Source organism: Molothrus ater, chromosome 14 (genome assembly GCF_012460135.2).
Source record: "Molothrus ater isolate BHLD 08-10-18 breed brown headed cowbird chromosome 14, BPBGC_Mater_1.1, whole genome shotgun sequence".
NCBI lineage: Eukaryota > Metazoa > Chordata > Aves > Passeriformes > Icteridae > Molothrus > Molothrus ater.
The window spans coordinates 16,009,029-16,035,360 of NC_050491.2; the positions used below are offsets into that span (position 1 = coordinate 16,009,029).

The 26,332-nt window shown below is 41.0% G+C and overlaps 1 protein-coding gene across 6 annotated transcripts in view; it reads left to right on the forward strand.

The window, feature by feature from the left end:
- The window catches only part of DACH2 (dachshund family transcription factor 2), a 243,303-nt gene that overhangs the window by 167,948 nt on the left and 49,023 nt on the right, over window positions 1–26,332 (forward strand). For all 6 annotated transcript variants that reach the window (XM_036402318.2, XM_036402315.2, XM_036402320.2 and 3 more), the window contains exons 4-5: window positions 15,134–15,289; window positions 18,325–18,497. In XM_036402318.2, the coding sequence (XP_036258211.1) occupies window positions 15,134–15,289; window positions 18,325–18,497 (329 nt within the window). The remainder of the gene's footprint in view (window positions 1–15,133; window positions 15,290–18,324; window positions 18,498–26,332) is intronic.

Consider the following 26,332-nt stretch of genomic DNA (forward strand, 5'->3'; position numbering starts at 1 on the left):
ACGTGGTCCATTTAGTCAGGGAGAAGAAAATGTTATTGGCACCGTACAATTGAAGCTGCTAATTTGTCCATAATCTAAAGGAAAAATACTTGGATTTTAATACAAGTCTCAGTGCTTTATTATTTTGGAAATCCAACCAATGTTATGCTACCTGGTACCTAACTAATATGTATTTATTGGCCACTTGTGTGTAGAGGAAGGTTCCACAGTGCAGGGCAGTGCTGCTGCTGTGGGTGGGCACTGCAGGCTGTGGGGAACACCTGGCTCAGGTGGAAGGGTGGGTTCAGGGCATTTGCACCCTGCAGGATGGCTCTGACTCTGGGTCAGGACAGACATTTGCACCCTGCAGGATGGCTCTGCCTCTGGGTTCAGACAGTTCCACCCTGCAGGATGGCTCTGCCTCTGGATTCAGGACAGTTCCACCCTGCAGGATGGCTCTGACTCTGGGTCAGGACAGTTCTACCCTGCAGGATGGCTCAGCCTCTGGGTCAGAGCATTTGCACCCTGCAGGATGGCTCTGCCTCTGGATTCAGGACAATTCCACCCTGCAGGATGGCTCTGCCTCTGGGTCAGGACAGTTCCACCCTGCAGGATGGCTCTGCTGTGGGTTCGGACAGTTCCACCCTGCAGGATGGCTCTGCCTCTGGGTTCAGGACAATTCCACCCTGCAGGATGGCTCTGCCTCTGGATTCAGGACAATTCCACCCTGCAGGATGGCTCTGCCTCTGGGTCAGGACATTTCCACCCTGCAGGATGGCTCTGACTCTGGGTTCAGGACAGTTCCACCCTGCAGGATGGCTCTGCCTGTGGGTTCAGGACAGTTCCACCCTGCAGGATGGCTCTGCCTCTGGGTTCAGGGCATTTGCACCCTGCAGGATGGCTCTGCCTCTGGCTCAGGACAGTTCCACCCTGCAGGATGGCTCTGACTCTGGGTTCAGGGCATTTGCACCCTGCAGGATGGCTCAGCCTCTGGGTTCAGGACAGTTCCACCCTGCAGGATGGCTCTGCCTCTGGGTCAGAGCATTTCCACCCTGCAGGATGGCTCAGCCTCTGGGTCAGGACAGTTCCACCCTGCAGGATGGCTCTGCCTCTGGCTCTGGTCTTCTGCTGCACTTTGTGGTGTTCAGGATCATCAAACCCAGCACCTGCAGATTTGTTTCCTTACCATGCTCCACCTCTGCCAACCTTTTTTCATGTCTGACTGACAACTGTCCAGCTTAATTTTAGAAATTCCATAGGCTTTCTGATCATGGCCATTTTTCCTAATGTTTTCCTAAGTCTTCCTTGTTAAAAGTTCCTTGCTGCATCCTGTCCTGTTCCCTGTGGGTGCAGAGAACAATTTATTCCTCTTTATGACTGAGCATGTTCTTTACCTAGAGAAGACAATTTGTGATCTCCTGTCTGTTGTCCCTTCCCTCCAGTGAACAGCCCCTGCTGTTCTGCAGGGCTCACACTGAGCATTTCCTCATCCCTGCTCAGTTCTCCTGTGCTGGGATGTGCTCCTGGCCCCTCTCCAGGTGATTCAGATCCTCCTGCTCCCCACCCAGGGCAGTGCCTCGGTCAAGGCCATGCTCCAGGCAGGAGTGTGGCAGGGATGGAGACTGAGAATTCCTCCCATTGTACAGGCACTGATCTCCTGGAAACGTGTGCAGCTCATTCTCCTGCATCTCCTGGCAGTAGCATCCTGCTGACCTGTGTTTACCTGCAGTCTGCTACAGACTAGAAATGTTTTTATTTTTATTTTTTAAATTTACTCAGTCAGTTAAACCCCATTCTGAGCTGAGGATGGCTATTCCAGCCTTTCCTCTGCCCTCAGCAGATTTTCACGTCGCATCTCTCGTAAATCTGCACAAAAGTTTAGACAAATTCTAATAAAGATCCAGAATTTTGGGTAATTCTGCTGTGTGTGCCTAGGATATAGACTAACATCTGCCCTTGAATGGGGAGCATTTAGTTCAGTTGAGTTTGGCCATTTTATGGTTCATTCTCTCTGTACAAGTTGACTGAAGGAATATTCTGAAGGTAAATTAAAATTGATAGCTGAAACTGAAAATCAGCATTTCCTGTCTCAATGCCGTGCATTTTTTAAGCTGTACACAGCCATCTGCAATTAATGCTCTTTGTTGTATATCTTCTGTATTTACAATATATTTGACAATAAAACCTTTTTTGACATTTAATCAGTAGCAGAGTTGTTCCACTCTCATTATATATTCATGAACTTTATCACCAAGACAAGACATAAATGTTGAGCTTCCCTTTAAGATCAGACAGGCATTGATATTTAAAACATTGAAAATTGAGGGGGGTTGTTGCTGTTCTACATTTGTGCAATATAAAAGTTAGAATAGATTCTTCTTTTTAAGAAGATGCTCAGGTTTGAAGGATGGAGAGAGTGGAACTTCAGGACTAATGGAACTGTAAGAGCTGGATATTCAATTACTGATTTCATGGGCCATCAGAGGCTGCTTTTTTTGCCCTTTCCTATAAAGCTTATAATATTATTAAATTGGGATTCATTTTCTCATATTTCAGATGGAAGTTGGAAAGGCAGTAGGAAGAAGAGTCTTGCAAGTTCTGTTTGTTGATTGACTGTCTCTAAGAAATTGATGTGAGGAGGATTTTGGCATTTCATCCTTGAGAAATATTCCCCCTCATTTGCAGCACCCCTTCTATTTTTCTGGATTTTGACAAAGTAGATATTTTTTGGAAGCTGAGTCCAACTTTATTCCCTTTCTCTGTAAAGTCTAAGATCCAGGCAGAAAAGTCATTTAGAGAAAAACAGATAGTACAAGTAAGATCTTCAATTTCACTTTTTAAACACCAAGCATATCTGGGTATATCCTGTATGTTAAACGGCATTTCTGTGGCAGTGGGAGATTGAACTTTAATACAAGAATACTACTGAAACAAAAGGGAATTTGCATGAAACTTGCAGGTATCTTCTATTTGGGAGGGTAATCTCTAATGAACCTCTCTGAATTTAAACTCAGTGATTCTGTCTGTAGAAGAAATATTTGCATTGTCCTATTGCTCACAGGTGATACCGATTTTCTCTCTAACTAAGTAACAGCTTCTCTTTCTGCCTCAAATAATTACAGCCCAAACCTTGCCCCTGTACTATGTAAATGGAAAATCCCAATCATCAGGGTATCAGTGTATCCTCAGATTGTAGTTAAAAGAAGTATTTTATTTATTAGATGCAGTTACGGCACTGAAATAAATGGTTGGTGCAGTTATGTAACATCTCACCTTCAAAATTTAATCATCTACAAATGTAATTTATTTTTCATAAGCTCCTTGCTTTTTAATATGATTCATTAATTTTTTTTTCCTGTTGGTTGTTCATCTATTTTGAATGGAGACTTCAGGCATTTTTTTTTCCTGTTCTTAACACTTGCTATGGTTGATGTAAAAATATTTTAAAATAATGTTTGTATTATTTAAATCATTTCATATTTAAAAGTTTGAAGTTGCCCAGAGAGGTTGTGAACTCCCAGTCCCTGTCCATGGCCAGGTTGGATGGGGCTGGGATCAGCCTGGGACAGTGGAGGGTGTCCCTGCCATGGCAGGGGTGGCACTGGATGGGCTCTAAGGCTCCTTCCGACCCAAACCAGTCTGGGATTCTGTATTTCTATATTACTTGAAGCACATGAGGTATGTGACAACAGTGTGGTCACAGCTCCCCCATTTTTAGTTATCTTAATTGTATACATGCAATAACTTCTAATTTAATTAAAACCAGCAATATTCCACATTAGCCTGTGTGTCAAAATCCATGCAGTATCCTATAAAAAAGTCATTAGTTTGGTAATATCAATTTAACAAGTTTTAGCTCATTAACCTTGACACCAGCAGTGCTGGAGAGAGGAACCTTTTGATATTGTTGCTCTCAGCACAGAGCAGGGAGCTCTGGAAATGGGCTGAAACCCGTGGCCATTATCCCTGCTCATCAGTTACGGCTGCGTGCTGGCTCTGCTGGGCAAGCACCACGGATTGCAGCTCCTCAAGCCAGCTTAATAAATGGCTTAGCAGTTACACAGCATCTCACCTTCAAAATGTAATCAGCTGCAAATTGCAGAAATGCTTCTTCTGTTAGTTCTTTTTCTGTCCTGGCATTGTGTTTGAGAAATTGCAGTTGCCTTTGTAATGAAGTTCTTGGTTTAGCTTATAAATATTATTTAATATTGGTGCAGGTACCATTACAAAATGGGAAAATGAGCAATCCCTTAAAAGCAGGGGACAAAGAAATCAAGAAGAAACTCCAGCAGTCAAAAAGCTGTTGTGTATTGCATATTTTCTCTTATACTTGTAGAATCAAAAAACCATCAATGTTGAAAACGACCTTGAAGATCATCGAGTCCAACTTGGGGTTGTCTGAGTTGATGCCTCAAACTGGGTGATTCTGATTTTCAGAGTTGAGAAGAGGCAGAGCAGAACTCCTGTTTAGCCCAGTTGTTAATCTCAGAGGCATTTGAAGAGCAGTGAGAAGGGTTTCTGTAAAAATACAGGGTATTTTCTTAGAATCAGCTTCCCCATATCCCTTCCAGTCATCCTGAGTCCGTGACTTTTCATGATTTGAGGGCAGCATTTGGGTGTAGAGAGAATGAGCACCCACCTGTGGGGAAGGGCTATGTGAAACAGGGAAAGAAGAGGGAGTTAGAGCATTGTCTTAATGTGGAAGTGGGAAAACAAAGCAAGATGAATGTGGAAAACAGAATATTTTGTTGTCAGCTTTTTGTCCTGTTCGTGCCAGTGTCAAATTTTCATGGGTTTATTTCCCTTTCCCTTTCCCATTTTCCTTAAAGGAACACTTTAACTTCAGCCAAATTTTCAGCCTCACTAAGACAAAACAAGGTCAATTTAAATAAACTTAAGTACATATATATTTTTTTCCTCCTGGCATGTTTGTCTCATAGGGTTTTGTGTTTTTTTTTTTACTTTGGCATTTGCAAAAATCTAATCCAAAATGAAGACTACATGAGATGAAGTAAAATTGAGATGTTGGTTGACCTCCAGGTAGTGGGGAAGAGCACGGTGTTGAGGTTGAGTGAGGTTTTTCATGTGCAAAAAACCACTGTATTTTGTAGTTCTGTGAGTTTGAAAAGAGATAATTTCAAGTGATTTTAGCTTTGAGAATTTACAAAATGTAAATTTTTGTTCTCTTTGTATTGTATAGTAAAAAGCAGCTATGTTGAAAATTCATTACAAAATCTACTAAATTGTTATTCTTTTAAGATATGTAACATTTGGCTTCTAAAATCTCCTCTGTGCATTAAAACTGGGCTTTTGTCTTTCTAAGGAGCATTTTTTAAGTAATAGAAAAAATAATTTTTTAATTACTGATGGCTGTATGGATGCAGAAAAAAAGTGTAGTTTTATGAAGTCTTTCATCTAAGACCTAATTTGGATAGCATCACCTGTACGTGAAATCAGAAAATTAACATGTGCTGGGTAGTTGGGCAAACATGTCTGTAAGGCAAAGCTGCCTCTGCAAATATTGGATTTCTTTCTAAAGGGGATCTTGCATTATTTGACATTTATGAAATACTGTCAGAGTTTTATGTGAAACATGTAGTGACATTTCTTGTGGCAAATGTATGTTATTTTACATTTATGTTAAACCCCATATGGGGGCATTTCTGCATGTATATGTATGAATGTATCTCAGTATATTTGAAATGAGAACTGCAAATCAGACTCCAGATTTGCAGACTGCAAACCTCTAATTTGGAGGTTTGTAGTCTGACCATGTTCACTTGAGATTTAAATATCTTTCAAGATATTCAAGCTTGATTACTTGGCCTCACCTGAAAAATGTAGCTTAGAGCTAAGGCTTTTATCTGGGTAGCTGTCTTTGTATTAGGACTAAAAATTCTACCACTTCCAAGATGTTTTGTATAGTAAAATGTGTATTTTAGAAGTTTCAAAGATTTTTTTGACCAGTATTTTTAAAAGCTGGCATAATTTATGAAGTGGAGGTTCAGCTGCAAACTGTGGGGCTTGGCTTTAGGGGGGATCATGGTTAGGGGATGTTGGTGAGCAATGAGGTGGATAGAGGATATTTGCAGCAGAGCCATCTGGAGCTGTGGAATGACCAAAGCTGTCTGTGGCACTGAGGGAACAAAATCCTTCACCTTTGGCCAAAGCCCTGGGCTCTGGACCCTGGGAATGCCAAGCTGGAAGCACAGGTACTGAGCCACAGGTGTGCTGGGACCAAGTGCATCTCTTCAAAAGCCTCAGCAGGGAGTGTGATCCTCTGTCCCTTTCCTTTCCACACAGAATCTCAGAAGTGAAAAACAGATCTGCAGGCTTCACAAAGTAAAGAGCTTCGGGAAGAGTGGATTTGTCATTATGTTTAATTTGCACATACCTCACCAAAGAAAAGGCCAGGGGAGCCAGGCCGGGAACACAGCTGTACAGGCAGCTCAACTAATTGCCTCTCCATCCTCAACCTCATTTATCTTCATTTCTTCCCAATTACACCAAATTATCAATAGTCTCTGTTGCATCAGAGTCTTAATCCCCTTTATTCAGGCAGCATTAGATAGTGGCAGATGAATTCTTGGAGGGAGTCAGGGTAAACAGCCATGAAATGCCACCTCTGGCAGATGGCATTGCTCACAAGAAATGTGACAAAACATTTGGAATTTGTTACCAGGCATTGGTATGAGAAGGCAAGCTGTCAATATTTTTTTAAATGATAATCAAGGTGGTGCATACTTATACCACAAGCAGAAATGAATCCTGTCCAAAACCTCAAGCTTAGTTAAGTTCAGCTTGGCACTGGTTATTCTGTTTTGTTGCAGAAGCCTCTCACTTTCTCCTCTTAAGAAATAGTTTCACTTTATCTAGTATTAATAATCAACATTTTAATAATTTTTTTTCTGATGGTAGTTGTTATTTATTGCTTTGTATAGCTCAGAAAGAAATTCTTGCTTGAAGATGTAGAGTATCCTTCACAGAATAACAATTTAGGAATGGTTTATTTGGCATTGTTGGTCAGTTCTAGGGGTTGGATCCTGCTCCTTAGAGAAGCTAATGCTAAACTCCCACTGGTATTCCTGGAGGAGAATTATTCCAGAGGTGATGGGAATTCCCAGTGGCTAAGCTTGCAGAATGAGAAAAACGTTCTGAAAAGCAAAGATGGATTGAATGTGTGAGATGGATCCACGTGCTGTGGTAGGAACCTGTTCAGATATTACTGTGAGCACAAATGAAAGTGGTTGTGAAAGGAAGTACAGAGTTGGCTGCTAATGTAGCTCCAGGGGTTTTTGTGTGTTGTTTTTAGGCTGGCATTAAGTGAAGCACAGTAGATGTCCCTGCTGACCTTTTCTGTGAATTGGGTTTGCTCACGAGCTCTCGTGGTTTTGGCAGCACTCTCAATTGTTTGGAAGTCAGGAGTATTGAGTGCAAGGGATCAACTTCAGATGTAAGAACTGGAATGAGTGTGTGCTGGCCTGAGATCCCATCCTGACACACCTTGCTGGGGCTGTGCAAGGGGCTGCAGCCACTGATCCTTTGTGGAAACCAGGACTGTGGCACTAAATCTCACTAGAGACCTTCATCTTTAGAAAAGTGTGGTGGGCATCCCTCAGCAGCCTCTCCTTCTCTGGTAACATCTCCAATGAGTTTTGTGCAGGTGCTGGAAGTTTGGAAAACTGTCCAGGTGTATGTTAAGGCCACAGATTTTATTTAATTCTTTCAAGCCATACTTTGCTTTATATAGAATTCTCCTAGTATTAGGAGATCTTGGAAAGATTATAAATATATGATCCTTTTATGACACTGCAGATTAACTCAGCAGATTGCCATCTGTAACTTGAACTGTTCTTAATAATGATTTCAAAGAAATAGTAAATGATGAATTGTTGAAGCTCAAATAACCTGATTTTGTAGTTACCTGTCTGCCCTGGATGTCAAGATATTCTCAAAGCCCCTCAGAATCAAACTGAACTATCTGCTGAGTTAGTCATGGTAAAAATACACAGGATTTTATCTCAGTGGTTCTTGCAGTAAGTTGTTAAATATGGGGAAATACTAAGTAATTTTAAAAAGGCAGAAAATTGTAAATTGTGGTGAGTGAGGGTATGGGTGATTATCATCACTGGAATACAAATCCTGGTTCCCTGCTTGCTGCTGGCTGCAGTAGTGGAGCTCAGAGGGATGTATGGTTTATCCTTTCTGGCAGGCAGCCCTGCAAACTGTATTCAAGATCTGAAAGTTAAGCTGTTTTATTTCTGGCTTGTGCATCATCAACAGTAATAAAAACATGACAGACCAGAATTTTGACCTTCTTTCTCTCTGTGAAATGAACGTGTTTCTGAAGGCAGGCTGTAGTCCTGCAGCAGAAAACAGTTTTTTTGTTGATGGTCCTTAACCAGAATAGATGCTGTGTTCTAGTACATCATTCTTATCTTTGTATAGAAAAATAAAACAGTTGTCACACAGTTGTTACTAAAAATGCTAGCAATAAATGTACTTCATGTTCTATAGAAGAAACTGAATAGAGTTTTATAACTTAATATTTAATCCACTACAAGAACTAAGAGCTGTCAGAGGAAGACAACAAATGCCCAGTTAACCCTCCCCAAACCCCCCTTCAAATAACACCAGGTGTTTTTTTATACAGTGCAGGCACAGCTATCTGACTCTGAGAGGTGTTTGTGATTACCAGGGCATTTTAGTGACAATTGCTGTAAGAGTTCATGTCTGAGTTTCTGTAAATCTGATGTTTCATCTTGTTAAATACAACTTTTACAGGGTGCTGTGGTTGTGGAAGTTGAACCACTGAGGTGTGTTGGGTGTTTTGGAGTTCAGCTGGAGGTACTGAAGGTGATACTGAAGTTTACTGAACTTTTGGTGCACAATTTATTCATCTGCACTGGTCTCAGAAAGCAGCAGAAAACACTTGGTTGTATTTTAGGAGCATTTTTGCGGATCCAGTTTGCAGGGATGAATGGCTCTGTCTGCTGTGAGAGGGAGAGCAGGTTTCCTGCTGTTCAGAGCCTTGGACAGCAGCAGCTGGCTGGAATGGTGAGACCTTGTTTTGGCTGGGAAGGCCCAGGGAGGGACAGTCACACCTGCCAAGGTACCTGGCACCGAGGAGACTTGGCTGGGGCTGAGCTTCAGCACCAGCCTCATCCATCAGCACGTGGGAACCTCAGAGCACATTTCATTTACCACCTCCCTGTTTCTTTGTTCACTTTAAAGGAAGCAGTTGATGGTTTGGGAGGGATGGTTAAGTTCCTAGATAAATATTGCAACTCTGCTTTTATCGTCTCAGAAAGTATCTTCCTGAAATTAATTGTTCTTAATTAATTTGGCATCAAATATTCTGACATATTCCCAGTTACCTTTAATGTCCTGTTTGCTGTGAAATAAACTTTGAATTTGCTGTCATCAAGACTTTTCAAAAAGTTTAGAAATGATATTCAGATTTCAGATGCCTTCTCATTGTGTAATTATCAACAGATTACTTCACCTAAGTCCTGACAGACATATTTTTTAAGTATGACTGACTGATGGACAGATTGGGAATTGCTGAATTAATGGGCACATTTCAAAGCCTTGGCAGGGCTAAGCAGTAATTACATCTGCTGAACCACTTGATAAGTTTTTGGAAGTAGCCCAGTAAAGCCATCACTGGATTTCTTGAGTTTTAATATCTTACCCTACACACTTCCATGGCTTTCTTGTAGGGTACACTCCAAAAGTTGATACAGCCCAATACACACTGCCAGACAAATCCATGAATTAAAGCCTTAAATGCATTTCAGATCTGCCATTTGGATTTCCAGATGGGTTTAATGATTTTGGGGGCTGATTAAAAATCTTGTTCCCATTTTTAAATTTCAGAATTTCATTTGGGAGTAATAAGGGACCACAGAAAATGCCCACACTTGCGTGGCCTCTGTAAATAACATTATCTACTGCCAGTAAAGGGACAGAATTTGGGGTTAAATGGGTCAAAATCCTGACCCAGAGCAGTTTTATGGTTTTCTGACAGGAAGGTGACACTTGACCAGGAATGAGACCTGGGTGGTCTCCTCCTGACCTTCCTGCAGTGAGAGTCTCAGTTTTCAACCTAATCTTGTCTTCCTGGCACACTCAAAGGTTGATACCATGAAAATGTTGACAGGAGGCTGAAATGTTTTTGCAGAAGATATTCTGTGTCGGCCAAAAAAGTGACCATTTTTCCCAATATCAGGGTGAGGTTGGGATGTTGGTAAAATAGTCTGGAAACACAAGGCTTAGGACTGCTAGGAAAAAGCACTGCTGTGTTGTTTTGGGAGTCATGGAGTTCTGTATAATCAAAAATTTTCAAAGGCCCTGTATGTGCTGGACACTCACAAGAAGTTAGAGGTGAGAAATACTTTGGAATGACCAGTGCTGAAATAGCAATGCACTGAATACTTTTTTCTTCACTTCTGTTGTTGTGCTTAATATGCCCAGCAGGATGAAAAATGTGTTTAAAAATAATTTGAGAATAAAATTGGCCAGTGAAGATGGTATTGCTTTTTACAATTGGAGTTCAATTTTTCAGGAATGTATCACAAGGAACAGTAAAATGACAGACATAGATTGAAACAGTGTGGTTGTGGAATTCGAAGGTAGCTCTGACAGAGAGGATTTCATTCAGCTCATCCAGACAGATTTAAGGCTGATAAAATGAATTTGAAACCAAATGAAAAGAAGCTGTCACCGAATTGAACTGTGATTACTTTCTGGAGATCTTTCAATACCTAAAACCAAGACACTGATTTAATCACTACAGATATGTCTTCACCAAAAAAACCCCAACAAACGAACAACAGATTTTGGGGTTTTGTTCTGAAGAATGGAAATGCACAGAGAGGATTATTGCTAGAAAACTTTTGGCTTTAAGAGTTGCCTTAAAAAATTCCTGAAGTTAATAATGGGTGAATAGCAGCATTTTCAGAAAAAACTGAAGCTGAGCTTATTGTTTGCATTTCCTTCAAATAAATAAAACTAAACTTAAACAGAGACACTTTGTGATGATAAATCACCTTCCAGTGGGGCTGTGGGGTCTGTCACTGACAGCAGGTGAATGTATGGCTTGGGCTGATTTTTCCTGTTTGTTCATAGTACCTGTGATTTAACTCCTAAATTCACCTGGTTTCTGGTTTTGCTTAGTTGAACATTAGTGTAATAATTCATGCACTGCTAAATAACTTCTCTCAAATAACCGGTTTAGACTGGTGAATGGCAGATTTCACTTATCACTCAGTCAATAACTGCCCAAATCCACACGGGGTCCATCTCTCTGTGTGCCCTGGACACTGCAGACACTTTCTTCAGGCCTTTCTTTAGCCCCCCTGTGCTTTCAGCAGCCCCTCTGAAGGCAGAGCCTGCAGCACAGCTCTGCTCCTCAGCTGGCTGGGGCAGGCAGCCCAGATTTCTTTGCTTTCCCCCTTTCTCAGGTTGTGGTCAGGAGCCCACGGGCTCTGTGCCCGCACCTGCTGAGCATCAGGAGCTCTGGGGCTGCTCCTTTCTGTCTTTCCCTTTTCCAGTGCTGAGAACAGCCTGTTCTGGGACAGGATCGACCAGAATGCAAACAAGATAAGGAAAAATCACCTTTCTGTCCTTCAGTTTTCTATGTTGGAGGGAAGGTCTTGTGGGTAGTGGGTGAGAGTGTCAAACATAAAGCTTTTGGTAAAGTGTATAAATGATGTATTGGCATTTTGACAAATAACTTCTGGGTGCTCCAGTAATATTCCTATGACACTCATGTATCAAGTTACTCATATTTTAAAATGAAATATTCTTTCTCATATAAAATAAATAAAAACTTTTATTTCCCTTCACATAAAAGAGGTAGATCGCTTTGCTGTTTCCTGTTGTCTCATTTTTCTTAGGAGTGCATGTTTATTTTTTTCCATATATTTTTCCCTTTATGTTTTATATACCTAAAAGAAATTACTTTAAATACATCTCTGTATGTACTGTAAGCTCATAATACAAAATACAGAATTGAAATATTGAAATTAAAAAAAAAAAAAATCACAATGTGATATCTTTGCCTTATGGATGGCACCTGTTTGGACAAAAAATGGCTCTGAAAAATTGTGGTTAAATATGAATTTGAAGCATTAGGATGGATTCAGTTTTTATGGATGTATTCACTTCTAATTGTTATGGCAACAAAGAATTTGAAAATACACATTGATATGTTGCATGTCAGATATGTATTTGCTGATCAAACATGCTGACAAGTGTGTTACCAAATAAGAAAATTGTATACTCAAAAATAAATACCTTTTTTTAACGCTGCATGGCAATTAAAGGACCGAGTGTACCAGCACAGGTTTGCATGTCACATACTTGGTTTTTACTGTGAATCTGCTTCAGGCTTGCTGTAAATTTGTATGTAATCTTTTTCTTACCCTATGGGCATAGATACTCCAGGGAAGAATGCAAATTTTCTCTTAAAATGGTTCTTTTTTAGCTGTGCAGAGAGACTGTTGGTAGGATGGATCAGAGGTGTCTGTGGGGCACAGGGGTAGGACCAGAGCCCTGACTCGTTTCCAGTTCAGTTTCCTCACTGGTGTAACAGGAGCTTCCCAATTCTGCCCCTCACCTTTCCCACCCGGAGCCGACCACACGCCCTTATAAAACACTCCACACCTGAGCAGTTCTAGGTAAGAACTGTTCTAATTATTATTTCATTTTTAAGAGGCTTCCTGCTACATAGGAAATGCAGAGCAGATGGAGAGATGGAGCTGTTATCTGTGGGACACTGCAGGCTAAGGATGCATTTCATTTAATACCACTTTTATTAGACATTGTACACTCAGCTGTATTTTTTTTCTTTCTCTAAGGAGAAGTGATAGGGAACATAAGAATACAGGAATGGTCTGCAGAGATAAGTGTATTGCAATTTATTCTTGTGTTGCTGGCACTGAATACTGGAGCAGATTTACAAGTGGAATTTGCAGAGGGGAAAAGTTATTGTTGTCCCCATCTGTAAGGAGAACTGGTCCAGTGATTTGGACTATGTGACATAATTTAAATTCAGTTTCCCCTTCCACTGCAGATTTCCTGGATTTCCTTAAGAAAGTTGCTTTTCTCACAGGGCAATTCTCATCTGTAAATTGGGAATAATGGAATTTTACTGAGAAATTGCAGAGGTTGTAGAGCTGGGCTCAGAGAGCTGGGGGGGCTCTGCTGCTGCAGCCTCAGGGCCACGAGGCTCTGAAAGGCAAGAGAAACTTCTAGAATTATAACTCAATAATATAATATTTAAAAAATATAACTCAATAACTCAATGAGCTGAATTTAGACTGTCTGTGCCTAGGGCTGGAACTACCCAGGGCAGAGGAGCACAGGGAGAGGGAAACTTTCAGATGAAGATTCAGGTTTTTTGTTTCATTCAGAAATCCCAACAAACTGCCTTTGGCCCAATGTTTGTGGCCAGTGCCCTGATACGTGAAATTACAGCTACAAAATGTGTTCCTAAGCAAAAAAATAATGGAAAAGTATGTGTGTTTTTTTGAGGAAGAATAAAGTGTAAATGTTAAATTTGGTGAAAAAGCACATGAAGAAAATGAAAACTCATTTGTTAAAATGAAATGCTCAACATTTCCTCCGAAAGTCCTTTATAAATCACACACTTAACTTCTGAAACACACCAAATAATAGCACCCCAGATTCACAACAGTCAAAGTGAACAATCTCCACACTAAATAGCAGTCAAATGTTATTTGAAAGAGCTGATATACAGTATATTAAATAACAAAGATGCTGACACAGCCTCAACTGTAGTAGTTCTAATTACTGCACTACGCCATGCTACATTATATCACATGGCATAATTTAGGGTATCTTCCTTTGTCAGTGTATTACTCATCATTTTACAAATTACAACTCTTTTATAGGAAGGTAATTCATACTTGGACATAGTGCTAAAATGATGGAGTGTTTTCCTTTTTTCTCAATCCCTGATCTTTCAAACTTTTGCATTTAGCAGTATTAATCATGTTTATTAGCCAAGTGTTGTCATAAAGAATAGAATTTCTCTGTTACTTTCATATTCAATTAAAATGTTTTTTTGCTTGCTGCCTCTATCTGCTGCACTCCAGTAATCTATTTACTTATTCTAATTGAGATCCTTGTTCATAAATTCAAAACAAAATCAATACTGCAGTTAAATGTTTTTCTAACAATCTATAATCTAAGTGACAGTGTGGGGTGTACCTGAGAGGGGAGGGATCTTAAAATACCTTTTAACTCTGGAAATGTTCAGTCTAACTTTTTTTAAGTGTTCAGTTTTGTGGACCAGATGTATTTTGGAATTCAGTAACATGGTCTACTTAACCTGCTGTTTAAAAGGAATTTGTTATTCAAGTGTGTAATACTGGAAAAACTGCAGTCTGTAAAATTGCTGCAGAAGACCAGACAGAGATTCGAGACACCAAGTGCTGTTTTCTAGACTTTGTGCTTGTTGTAGACATTAATTACTATGCATAATAGATATCTGGACTCCTGAGTTGAAATTGCTGAATATTGATGATTTCCCAGCACAGCCTGTGCCCAGCTCTTTTAACCCACAAAGTGAAGGGTTTCACATGGGGCATCCCCAGGGTCAGGCCCAGCAGTGGAGGGGGAGCTACTGAAGCTCAAGGATAACCAAGCTTGAGGATAAACTGCAGTGAACTCTTCAGGGCTGAATTCCTGCTGGAATGTGGTGACACTGAATGGCCAAGTGCCTCCAGGATTGACAGTGCAGAGACCTGATGAGCACAGGGGTGGACTCAGATGAGTGTTTGGCAGGGACTGGTGGCCTCGTGTCCTGTGATAGCAGGAGGTGGAGACTCAGCCTCTCAGATATTCCCATTCTGATAGTTCATTTAGTCATGACTGATGATTTTGTCCTCAGACATTTAGCTTTTCCTGTTTCCACAAACCAGTGTTTTGAAAGTAGGTGATGCTGAAAGTGTCTAAAAATATTTTTTTGCCCATGCTTGCTTACTAATTTATTTTTTTGAAAAATTCAGGTGCAGGTTCCAGGTGCTCAGCTGCGGTAAAGGAGTGTTGGCTCATTGCTAACCAAGCAAAATATCTCTGAATAAAGGTACATGCCACTCATGGCTTGTTGTGCCCTGTTTTGCAGGTGGCAGTGAATCCTCCTGGGACAAAGACAAGCTGCAGTCTCCCATCACAACAGGATCCCAGCACAGCATTGGGCACCCCACGCTGTCAGGGCAGTCCAGCCTTGGGAGTGCACACCCGCTCAGCCCTCTCCAGCAGAACCACCTGCTCACCAACAGTACGTACTGGGCTCCTGCTGGGAAAAAGGAGTGCCTGGAGCCCTGCTGGGAGCTGGGCTTGCCTTCCTTCCCAGCCTCAGGGAGGGGGGAATGATGGGGGACACGTGAGTGACAGGAGGGTCAGGCCTTCCATTGCCAGCTGCACTCATGTCTCATGTTCAAGCCACCCTCTGCCTTCAGTCCAAATACGAGTGGCTATTCCCTCCTGGAATACTCAGTCACTCACCACTGGGTTTGGGACTGTCAGACTTTAATTGTCATTTCCATGGCATTGGATTGAAAGGAAAAATAATCATAAAGTTGCTTAAAATTTTAGCTATGTGAGAAAATTCTCTTCCAGATGGAAATGCTGACCCAGCAAATGAAATAGGAGAGCAAGGAATAAATGCAAAATGTCCAGTTAAAAGGTCATGCACTGAACCCAGCTATCCAAAATGACTGGAATAAAATGACACAGGCTGGATTTGGAACTTGGAGCTCCCCGAAAAGCCATTTCTTTTCTTTCCCTTAGGAAGGGAGCAGGTGGGAAGCCATCAGTTCCACATCTGTGCACCCAAAGAGGGAAAGAAGGGAAGGAAAAAGTATTCCAAGAAAGATTTGATTTGGGATTAATATTTTAAAGATTATTTAGGAGTAAAGTTATTCCTATAGTTGATGACGGATGAAGAATGGAAAGCTCATTTATGGACTCTTATTGCTTGTTTAAGCTCTTTATCCTCCAAGATCTGAAAGTTGATTTTTGGTTTTAGTTTAGTGGATGAGTGACATTTCTGGCTCCTTACACAATTTTTGGAGTAGTCAGTTCATTGCTGCCTCTGTCAGGCCCCAGACCTGAGCAAATCAGAGCTATTGAAATGACTCCTACAAAGTGAGTCTCCTTTGTTTGTGGGAAGGTGTGGATCTGAGCATTTTGGATTAAGTGTCAGTAGTTAAAAATCACCAGGTCATGGGACTCAAATTCTCTGTGTTTGTCCTTTCAATTTATATTCTTGCATAATTCAATACCTGGATTTCTTTTACACACAGACACATTGTGTTCTTTGCTCTTAAGGATATTTTCCAGTGGATTTTGTAGTAGGTGAATGTCTATAGGCTCTTAAAGGGTTTACTGGATGTCAGACATTATGCCCAATGATTTGCAAGTGCAGGATATATTTTCCTCATAGTCCTCTGAAATGTTTGACGGATTGTGTCTTAAAACTGGTGATGTGCTGTTAAATTCTGTTTGTAGTTTGCATTTAGTTTGCATGTCAATTGGACTTTAAGTAGACATACCACTCAATGTGGCCAGATGGTGTCTGGGAGTTTTGGAACTCTATAGAGGATGAGGAAAGATTATTGGGCTGTTAAGGGAGATCTGCTGGGGAACAAAGGCTTATGGATGCAGGCACTGGAGGGGATTGTCAGAGTGGTTTGAAGTGAGGGGAGATGTATGTGGGCATTGCTTATTGCCTATCATAATTAATATTGGCATGGATCATCATATAAAATAGAGAGTGAGTCATTAGACATCACAGTTGTTGATCATGATATGCTCATGTTAAACAGGAATAGTGTGGGAGCTGGGAATATTGCAATTCTGCCTTTCCTGGTGGGCACCGTTGTGTTTTTATATCACTGGAGTCAAATTCTGTAGAAATAAGATAAGATATGTCAGTCAGTGGCATTTTTTGTTGTTAGTTCTGTCATACACCAAAAACTGGCCTTCTGGTGACTGGCCTTCTCCTTTAAAATAGTTAGGATAAACCCAAACGTTGCAAACTTTTTAGCAATAAACATTCTCAATGGTTTGTGGTAATGACTAGCTATATGTTTGTGTTATTTAATACTTGCACCTGAATTTTTTAATGAGGATTTCTAATCTAAATGTCATTTAGAAAAATGATAAGACATTTTTGTCTGGCAGAGTGGGTCCTGAATTTTGGGGTTTTTTTCTGAAAAATTAATTTTGGATGCCCTATAGTAGCTATCTCCAAGTGGTCCCTCTAAAGAACTCTTGAATGCACAACAACCTGAAAAATTTTTTCAGTGAATTAGTGTCTTGGTCTTTCTAGGGCAGTCATTACTAAATACAAGAAGTAATACACATGCTGAAATGGATATTAATGAAGTATGAGAATCCAATTCTTGCTAGCAGTAACTTCACCTTTTTGGCAGTGTCAAGATCTGCAAGTTGATCCAAATAAATTTCATACCTTCTTAAATTGGTTTATATCCATAGCAGAAGACAATTTAAAGTGACATTTTGAAAATTAAAACCTCTGGCAACAATTTTAACCTCTCATTACGTGTTGCAGTTCACAGACCTTCTGTACAATAGCTCAGTGGTGTCTGTAGTCCAAGCCACAGCCTCCTGGATTTGAGAAATAGAGTGTAAGAATTTAGTGTGACATTGCTGAAAACTGGTAATGGGAAGAAGTCTTGGTAGGAGTGTATGATCAGATAAAATTATTAATAAATATTCATCTGATATGTTGGAAAACATGCAAATTATATGCATGTTTTGTGGGGTTTTTTCTTCATTTCTCTTAACTAAAGAGATCACTGAACTGGCACAGTGTATATTCATTTTCTGTCCCTCCCCAGCTGTGTGTTCCTCTCCCCAGCACAAACCAGCCTTTCCCGGGCTGCACAGACAATTATCCCCTGTGGAACCATAGAATTGATAAGAATTGCTGCTGTTGGGCTTGAGTGGTGGATGTTGCAGTGGGATGTGACAACCCTCAGAGTGTCCCAGGGGCATGGTGGATGTCCTGGGCCCTCAGGGTGTCCTAGTGACACGGTGGAGGATATTGTGGGCCCTCAGGGTGTCCCAGGGACATGGTGGATGGTGTGGGCCCTCAGGGGACACCCAGGGACGTGGTGGATGGTGCAGTGGGCCCTCAGGGGACACCCAGGGACGTGGTGGATGGTGTGGGCCCTCAGGGTGTCCCAGGGATGTGGTGGATGGTCTGGGCCCTCAGGGGGCCCTCAGTGACATGGTGGATGTCGTGACCCTCAGGATGCCCCAGTGACGTGTCCGTGCTCTCTGCAGGGATAGACCTGCCCTTCATGATGATGCCGCACCCCCTGCTCCCCGTCAGCCTCCCCCCGGCCTCGGTGGCCATGGCCATGAACCAGATGAACCATCTCAACACCATCGCCAACATGGCGGCGGCGGCGCAGATGCACAGCCCCCTCTCCAGGGCAGGGGCCTCCGTCATCAAGGTAAGGATTCCTCGTGGTGTGCAGGGATCTGCAGCGGTGCTCTCAGCGAGGAGGAGGATGAGACACTGAGTTCACACTGCTCCAGCTCACCTGGGCTGCTCCCAACACTGAGCAATACCCACACTGCAGCCAGGGAGTTCAGCTGCTCTGATCTGTCAGTGAGTCTGTAATGTGATTAAAAATGGACACTGACACTGACACTCACCAGGCTAGAGTAAGATCTCTGTAAACTTCATAACTCTTCTGAAATGTTGTTTAAAGTCAAATTTAAGATAAAATGCTGTAGGACATGGAATAGAATTCTAGTGCACTGCAAATCCCAAACAGGTAAATAGCAGAGAAAATTATCACAAGTACCTAAGTGAGGCTGAAGAACAAAACAGAAATTCTAGCAGTGCAAATCCAGAGCAGGTAAATACCTGAGTAAATAATCATAAGTACTTCAATAAGTAGAGTCTCTGGTAGCCAAAGCTTTAATCAACCAGAACTTCCTTCTGGTTGGTTAAAACATATTTGTATTTTGTAAGGCTTGTCGTAGTCTCTGCCAAGTAGGCTGTTCAGAAAGGTTCTTGCCTGTGTGGAGAGTTGCTGTCCTGTCACACACTCAAAAATGCATTAAAACAAGAAATTTTCAAAATAGAAGTGTGTAGGATCAGTGTATGTGAAGGATTGGTGTGATGGGATTCTGTAAAACAGTGTGTCCACTTTTTACTGAGCAAAAATTAAAGGTGTTACCAGTCTGACGTGTGTGTGTGTATTTGCATGCACATGTGGGTTTCTTGTTGACAAAGTAAAATGTTGTCAGCTTTGAAAGTTCATTAGTTTAATCCATTTTTCTTTGGGTTTAAATATATGAGTCTATAGAGCTATCTGTTCCAGAAAGTAAATGTCTTCAATATTTGTGTTCATTTAAACTCATCTATCCCTGTCACTCTAGAATCTGACTTCTGAGTTTCTTTGTTCTTATAACTCTCACTGATTAGCTGAACTGATTTGCTCTCACATCTTTATTGTAAAACATCTCAATTTTAGTGTGTCATTATTTTATCCTTGAGAAAGTCACTGTTCCCAACACTACAGTCCAGTTGTGAGAATACATTAGTGAGGGTTGTGTTGTACTTCCCTTTGTCACAGGCTGGTACTTCAGGAAATTTTGTTTCTAAATCAAGCAGGGAAAGAAACTCGCAGTGACCAAGCACGTGTTTGTTGTTCATACCCATGTGTTCTGATAGCAGCATCCTCTCAAGGGGGACAGCAAATGTCTCCTGTCACATCACTGCAGTAAAATTCTACGTCCCTCTGTTTTTGAGGTTCTGGAGAGGTTTGTTTTCCTTCTGATTTGCTTTCTGGCCCAAAGCATCTCCAAAATTACCTCAGATTGTTTCTCATTTTTACTGGGAGTCCACTTCCAGATTAGGGCAAATATTGTTCTGAATGCTTTGGTTTTGTTGACTTTTTTTTTCCTCCTGGATTCTAGGGAGGCTGGGAAAATTCAGGAGTGACATTTCCCATTAGGATCCCTACTTAGGATTAAGATGTGTAAAAACTTCCCTTCATCATCATTGTACTTGCCCAGTTGTTGGCTGGGTGGAGAAAACATCTCTTTCTGATGTCCAGCTGTATCTTAGTTAATGCAAGTCATTAAACTATTAGAAATTAGTTGAAATTCCATTCATTTTAAACCATAACCTTTCCTTTAAGTGTTCAGAGACCTCTTGACAAAACCTTCATTTAAACACAGCAGTGGAATATCTGTAGCAGCAAGTAAACTTGCAGAAGCCTTGATTGTATTCTAAATGTTACCAGTATGTCAACATGAAGATGAAATACGTATTTGTAAACAATTCCAGTCCTTTGTAATTTAAACTGCCATTTTTGCAGGCAGCTGGGTTTCAGGGTGTTATTTAGCAGGCCCTTGCTGATGGGAGTTACTCATTTACAGCAGTTTTTTCCCCAGCACCTGCACCAGAGGAGACACGATATCTCCACAGCAACACGAGGCCTGGCCAGAACTCTGGTGGGAATTATTTCCTCTCATGTTGCAGAGGAAAATGCACCAGTAGCCAACGTGACAGAGGCAGAGTGGGCATCCTTTGCTGTTTTACTCTCACCTGTCAAGTGGTGCTGCATCTTTCTCTAGTTTGTCCTGAGTGCTGAAAGTGTAGATGCATTTTGTTACAGTGTGAGGCTCCTTTTGTCCTTTCCTTCCCTTATGTACAATTTCCCGCACAGAATGATGACCTGTTAACATCAAATTCTTGTACAAAATGAAACGTGAAAAAAAAAGAAAAGCATTGCTGTTCCTGCTGTCAGTAATACTTATATTACAGGACATTATTTAAGTCCATTTAATAAGTACAAAACATAGCTAGTTTTCAATAGAGTGCAATACCAGCACCATGTTTTTACTTAAAATGGGAGAAATGAATCAAATATATTGAGTGTGTGTCTGTTTCCATAGTCTGATGACTAAAATACCACTTGGCCTGTTTTCTATAGGTGTGAGAATCAGCAGCTTTGTAAGGTTTTGAATGAAGTCATTATGCTTTTTATATCACGTTTGCCATTTAGAAATAAGCTGTTCTACCAAGATATGCATGATCAGCAAAGTTAACATTTAGTGCTCCAGAAAGAAATGTCATAACTATGAAACTTGATTTCTCCCTGACAGGAACACCATAAATTAGGGAGGCACAATGGCCAGGCTCACAAAACCTTCTTAGCCATCCCTAACGTGATGTGATGTGATTATAGCAGCACCAGCAGCACTGTGGCTGCAGGTCTGGCAGTGCCCCTGTGATAAATCCAGCCTTACAGGGATGTACTGTGCATCTGAAGAAGCTTGCTGGGTTTGAGACTTGGCTCAAATGGCTCAGGGGAATCTCTGTTATTGAGGGTCTCATATGGCCAAAGCAGAATTTGACAGGGATGCTGAGTTCACCACCCTCTCTCTTCTCCCTCCTGGATCCACTTCTTATTATTTCTTCATTTTCAGAGCTGTTCTTCAGCTTGACCTGCTCTGCAATCCAGGAATGGCCTGGATGCCAAATGAGGATCAGTCTGGGGTGGAATTTGACTAAGTACACTTGAGTCATGATTTGGGCTAGAAAGAGCAGTGGATGCTCAAGGCCAGGTTGGGTGGAGCACCCTGGTCTCATGGAAGGTGTCCCTGCACCTGGCAGGGGTGGAATGAGGTGACCTTTAAGGTCCTTCCATCCCAAACCAGTTTGTGATTCTATGAATAAATGTAGCAGTTTACTGTTACAGGATAATTTTGTTCCTGAAACTCAGAAAAATCTACTCAGTAGCAATATTTTCAGAAGGAAAGTTGGGATGAGCCCTTTACAGAAAAGTGAGAGGATTTTTCACTGAAGTTTGTGAAACACTCAGCTCCAGAGAGCAGTAGCTACATAATGTGAAGATTTTTATTTTACAGTGCACCTGTAACAAATATGACCTTACATGACTAAAAACACTGGTTTACACAATTCCAGCCAAAGAGCAAGGAGAGGGCAGGGGAGAGGTTTGGGGTTAGGAAGGTGAAGGGAAGGCTGGCAAGAGCCAAGTCTGGGGCTGTGACTGTGATAATCTTGGATTGTTCACTTAAAGGCCACTTTCCCTGATGTGCTTGGGAACAGGCTGGTGGGAGACACTGAAATGCTGGGTTAGGCTGGGCTTGAAATTCTGGGAACCAAACCCAAGCCAGGCCTTAAGCTGCTCCTTTTCTGTTAGATATGCAAAGAGTACTGAGAGTAATGAGGCAAAACTTCATGCCAGAGTTCTGAGACTTATTTTCTCCCAAATCTCCCCTGCTTCTCCTTTTACTTACCTGACATATTTTGCATCCTGCTTCCTCCTCTTGCTCACGTCTCACCCTCTTCCTCCTCGTGCTCCCTCCCTTTCCTTCTGGCAACATCCCTCTTTGGAGCTGCTGAGGGATGTGCTTCTCCTGAGTAGGAGTAGTTCTGAAAATTGGTTTCCTGCTGTCCATTTTTCTTCTGTTGTCATCCCCTCATGCTTGCTGTATTCCTGCTTTTCTCTTATCTTTCTTGCTCTCATCAAGGTCCCAGTTAGGAATAAATGCTGCTTTTGTTGAGTGCAAATGGGAAACACAGAAAAAACCAAAACCAGTAATTAAAATGCTTTAAAAAAGACAGCATTTTCATATTTCATAATTCTTTGAGAATTTCACCCCAAGGCAGTTCAGAAACCAATCTGATAAATGGAGCAAAGCATTATTTGTACAGTGGGATCTATCTAGACAGGCTGTAGAGACTTCTGAGTCTCCTTCTCTTTGAGTTTTGTTTTTCTCCTGATTTTGTGGGATTGTTAAGGCATTTGTAAAGGGTGTATATGACATGATTTTAAATTCCCTGAAGAGAGTACAGATGGGCTGTGTAATTATTGCTGAGAGGTGCTATTTTTCTGTGTGCTCTACAACTCACATTCATAATATTTACCTGACAGCCAGAAAAATGTGGCCATCTCAGAATGCTCTGAAACACTTCTTCTCACAATAGAAACATTTCCCATTACAGAATTTCTAACATCAGTAATTTCATATCTCTCTGTGCATTCAATCCATTATGAATTGTCTTCAGAATATTGCAACATTTATAAAATCAACCTTCTCTACAATGTATGTGATTTTTCATGTTGTTAGATTTATTCTGTCCTGTTCCATAGCAGGCAGCTGATTGCTGGGTGGGACTGGGATATGTTGGAAGAGTGACATGGGAGACACAGGAGTTTGTTTGCTTCTTAGAAGGTTAATTTTTGTGGCTGTATTTGAGGTGAAGGAGGAGGGAGTGTACGAGTTTGTATTTCTTTATTCACTGATTCAGAGAAATTACTCTGCTGGGAGATGTTCAGATCCTTTCAAAGTGCATTAAATACCCTTCTCATCTCCTCCTTTGGAGGGAGGCTGTCCCTCTCCCTGCAGTGCCAAGAACACCTGGCTCCTTACCACCCTTATTGAGAAGCCTTAAGCATTCAGAACTTATTTTAAACTTCCAAGTGGAAAAAAATTCAGTCAGAAACATCTCTTTTTGCAGAGCTTGCAAAGGAAAATTGTTAGGCCAAGCACATCTAAGCTCTTAGTTCTGGCTCAGATCTTTTTAGTATTAGCTTAGTCATTTGCATTTGTCCTTAATAACTGATATGGCTCTAATGCAGATGAGGTAGAGCATTTTCATCATTAGTCCTGGGAGTGCCTTTCCTCCCTTCCATGGCAGCGCTGGGTGAAACAATTCAGGAGAGGAGCACAAGTACCAAGTCTCCACCGTGAGATCCTTTCCAGTTTCAGGCACTGTTGTGCTCTCAGATTGAAAGTAAAACATCAAGATCTTAATCCAGGAGTGAAGGTTTCCATGGCTGTCCCAGTGACTGCTAATTTAAGAAACAGGGAAGAAGGCAGCTCCTGTTTGGCTGTTTCCCAACACCATCTGATTAGCTGCACTTCTCTGTTTGGCTGAGCAGCTGGCAATTAATGGATTGATAGGAAGTAGTCACAAGGTAATGGAATTAGTGAGTGAACATCTGGTATTAAAATCAGTAAATGTAGAGGTTTTTATGATTTCTTAAATTCTGTGAGAAAATAATTGCCAGTTGACTACAACTGAAACAACTATATGTACACAGTGGAAAAAAAAAGTGCATTTTAAATGGCAAAGTACGTATTTTAGGCGAAAGACTTCCCTGTACACTGCAAAAGATGAATGGGATCCAGCTGGCTTTCAGACACACAGATCCTAGCTTGGTTTTTAGACCAGCTGTTTACCTTGTTCATCTCCCATACCTACAGCAATCACAGGTACTATAAGTAGCTTAGAAGACCAGCAAGTCACCCCAGTCTTTGTGTGTGCTCATTTCCAGGGTGGAATGACTCAAAATCCAAACCAAACTGCTCTTCTCTAGCCCAGAAATGGCTGTGACCATCCTAGTTCTTGTTGGCATCAGTTCAGGTGTAGCATAGCTCCTGCTTCCTGTGGCAGGGGTATTCTTTTCCCTGGAAAAGCCTAAATTGAGTAGTCCATCAGTTAAGGACTATAAACTTGAGAGCAATATTTAAAATCTGCTGGTTATTAGGATCCAAACAGCATTAGTATCAAGTAAGGTCAATTGGAAAGAAATCTTACATCTTATTATTAATTAAAAAAGGAAGTGTAAGCAATTCTTTGCCAACTGGAATTGTGAATTGTGTTAACTTGTCTTGCTCTTCTCACTTGCTGAGGATGGGATTCAGCCAGGGAGGGGGGAGCAGAGGTAGCTCAGCAGAGAATTGGGGCTGGAGGCTCTGCTTGCCCATCCTGGCTTCACAGACCCCTCCAGGGAGTCAGGCTCTGATCTCTAGAATTTTTTTATTTCTGTGTAGTCCATTTTGAGAATATCAATGGACATCTTGCAACCAATGGGAGGGTGAGGTGTGGCATAATGAACATCCCACTGTGCAAGTTACTGCTGGGATTTTTTTCTGCCAGTTCCTCTTGTTTTTCCATCATGGTCAACATCAGAAATCTTTCTTACAACACTTGAAAACTCTAATCTAGGCCTAAAGCCAGTAGAATCTCCATTTTACCTTCATTTCCATTTCATTAGATAGGGTGAATTCCAGCCACTGCAGAGCCCTGTAGAGTAGAGCAGCAGCACCTCAATTAAATATGAAATATCAAGATAAATGTGTGAATAAAACATCCGGGACTCAGACAAACTTCCAAAACCTGCTTGTCAGCAGTGAAATGCCATTAAATCCTCTAGGAACTCATTAATAGATTAACATTTGGAAGAGTAATTACAACTACATTACAACTAAGGATAAAGAAAAATAAAAAGGAAAATCCAGCAGCATCATTTCTCTAAACTCTTGACATAAAAGGAAGATCAATACTATAAAAAAAGCTGAGGTAAGGAATTAAGGTCAAGATGATTATGTCAAAAATAGGTAAGCTGTTCATATATATTTCAAATAAAACTACTGTGTAGTATTTGCCATTATTGGTGTGGAATACTCCCTCACAGGAGAGGGAAGAGGGATGCTGAGCTGAAATCAAGGATCTGTCTGGAAATTGGGTGAGTTCATGACTTCAGTGCCTTTAAGCTAAATCACAACTAAAATCAACAATGTCAAGCTTTGTAGCTGCATTTTCCGAGGCAGAGAAGGACACTGATTTTAGTGAGACAAATATATTGCCCTTCAAGAGGATTAAATACTGGAAAAGTCCTTTTTGAGAATTTATGTTACAGCTCTGTAAAGGAAGGAAAAAAGATGAGATAAAGTAGGTACTGTAGGTAGATAAATAGGTGAGGTCTTGAGAAATGTTTTCATTTTTCATCAAATTCTCACAATCTGTAGAACCCTTATATATAATTCATTCAATTATAACCTGGAATATTAATCTTGCAAATTTATGAATATGAATAAATATAAATGGGGAAAATATTACTTTATTTAGGAATTTTTCTTTATTACTGTGAGTTTACCTTGTGTGTGACCAGGCTGCCCTGCACGGTGCAGGGGGAACTGAGCCATTTTCAGGGGGAAAAAAAATATATGAAAAGTAACAAGGTTATAAAATACATAGATGACAAATCAAATTAAGTCATCAATGTGTAAAGCAAAATGTTAAGATTTTAGATTTGCAATCTTCCTATTTAAATGCCCTCATTGATTTGTTACAAATACTGTTAACCCTGTGTTTGGAAAATGGTGAGGACATTATCACTTGTGTTCTCATTTGTAATAAAATAGATTAACTTGCTGTGAAATTTTAACTAGGCTGAGACACAACAGTAGCTACCTAATGAACCAGAGCACATTGCTGTTAAGTAGCTAAATA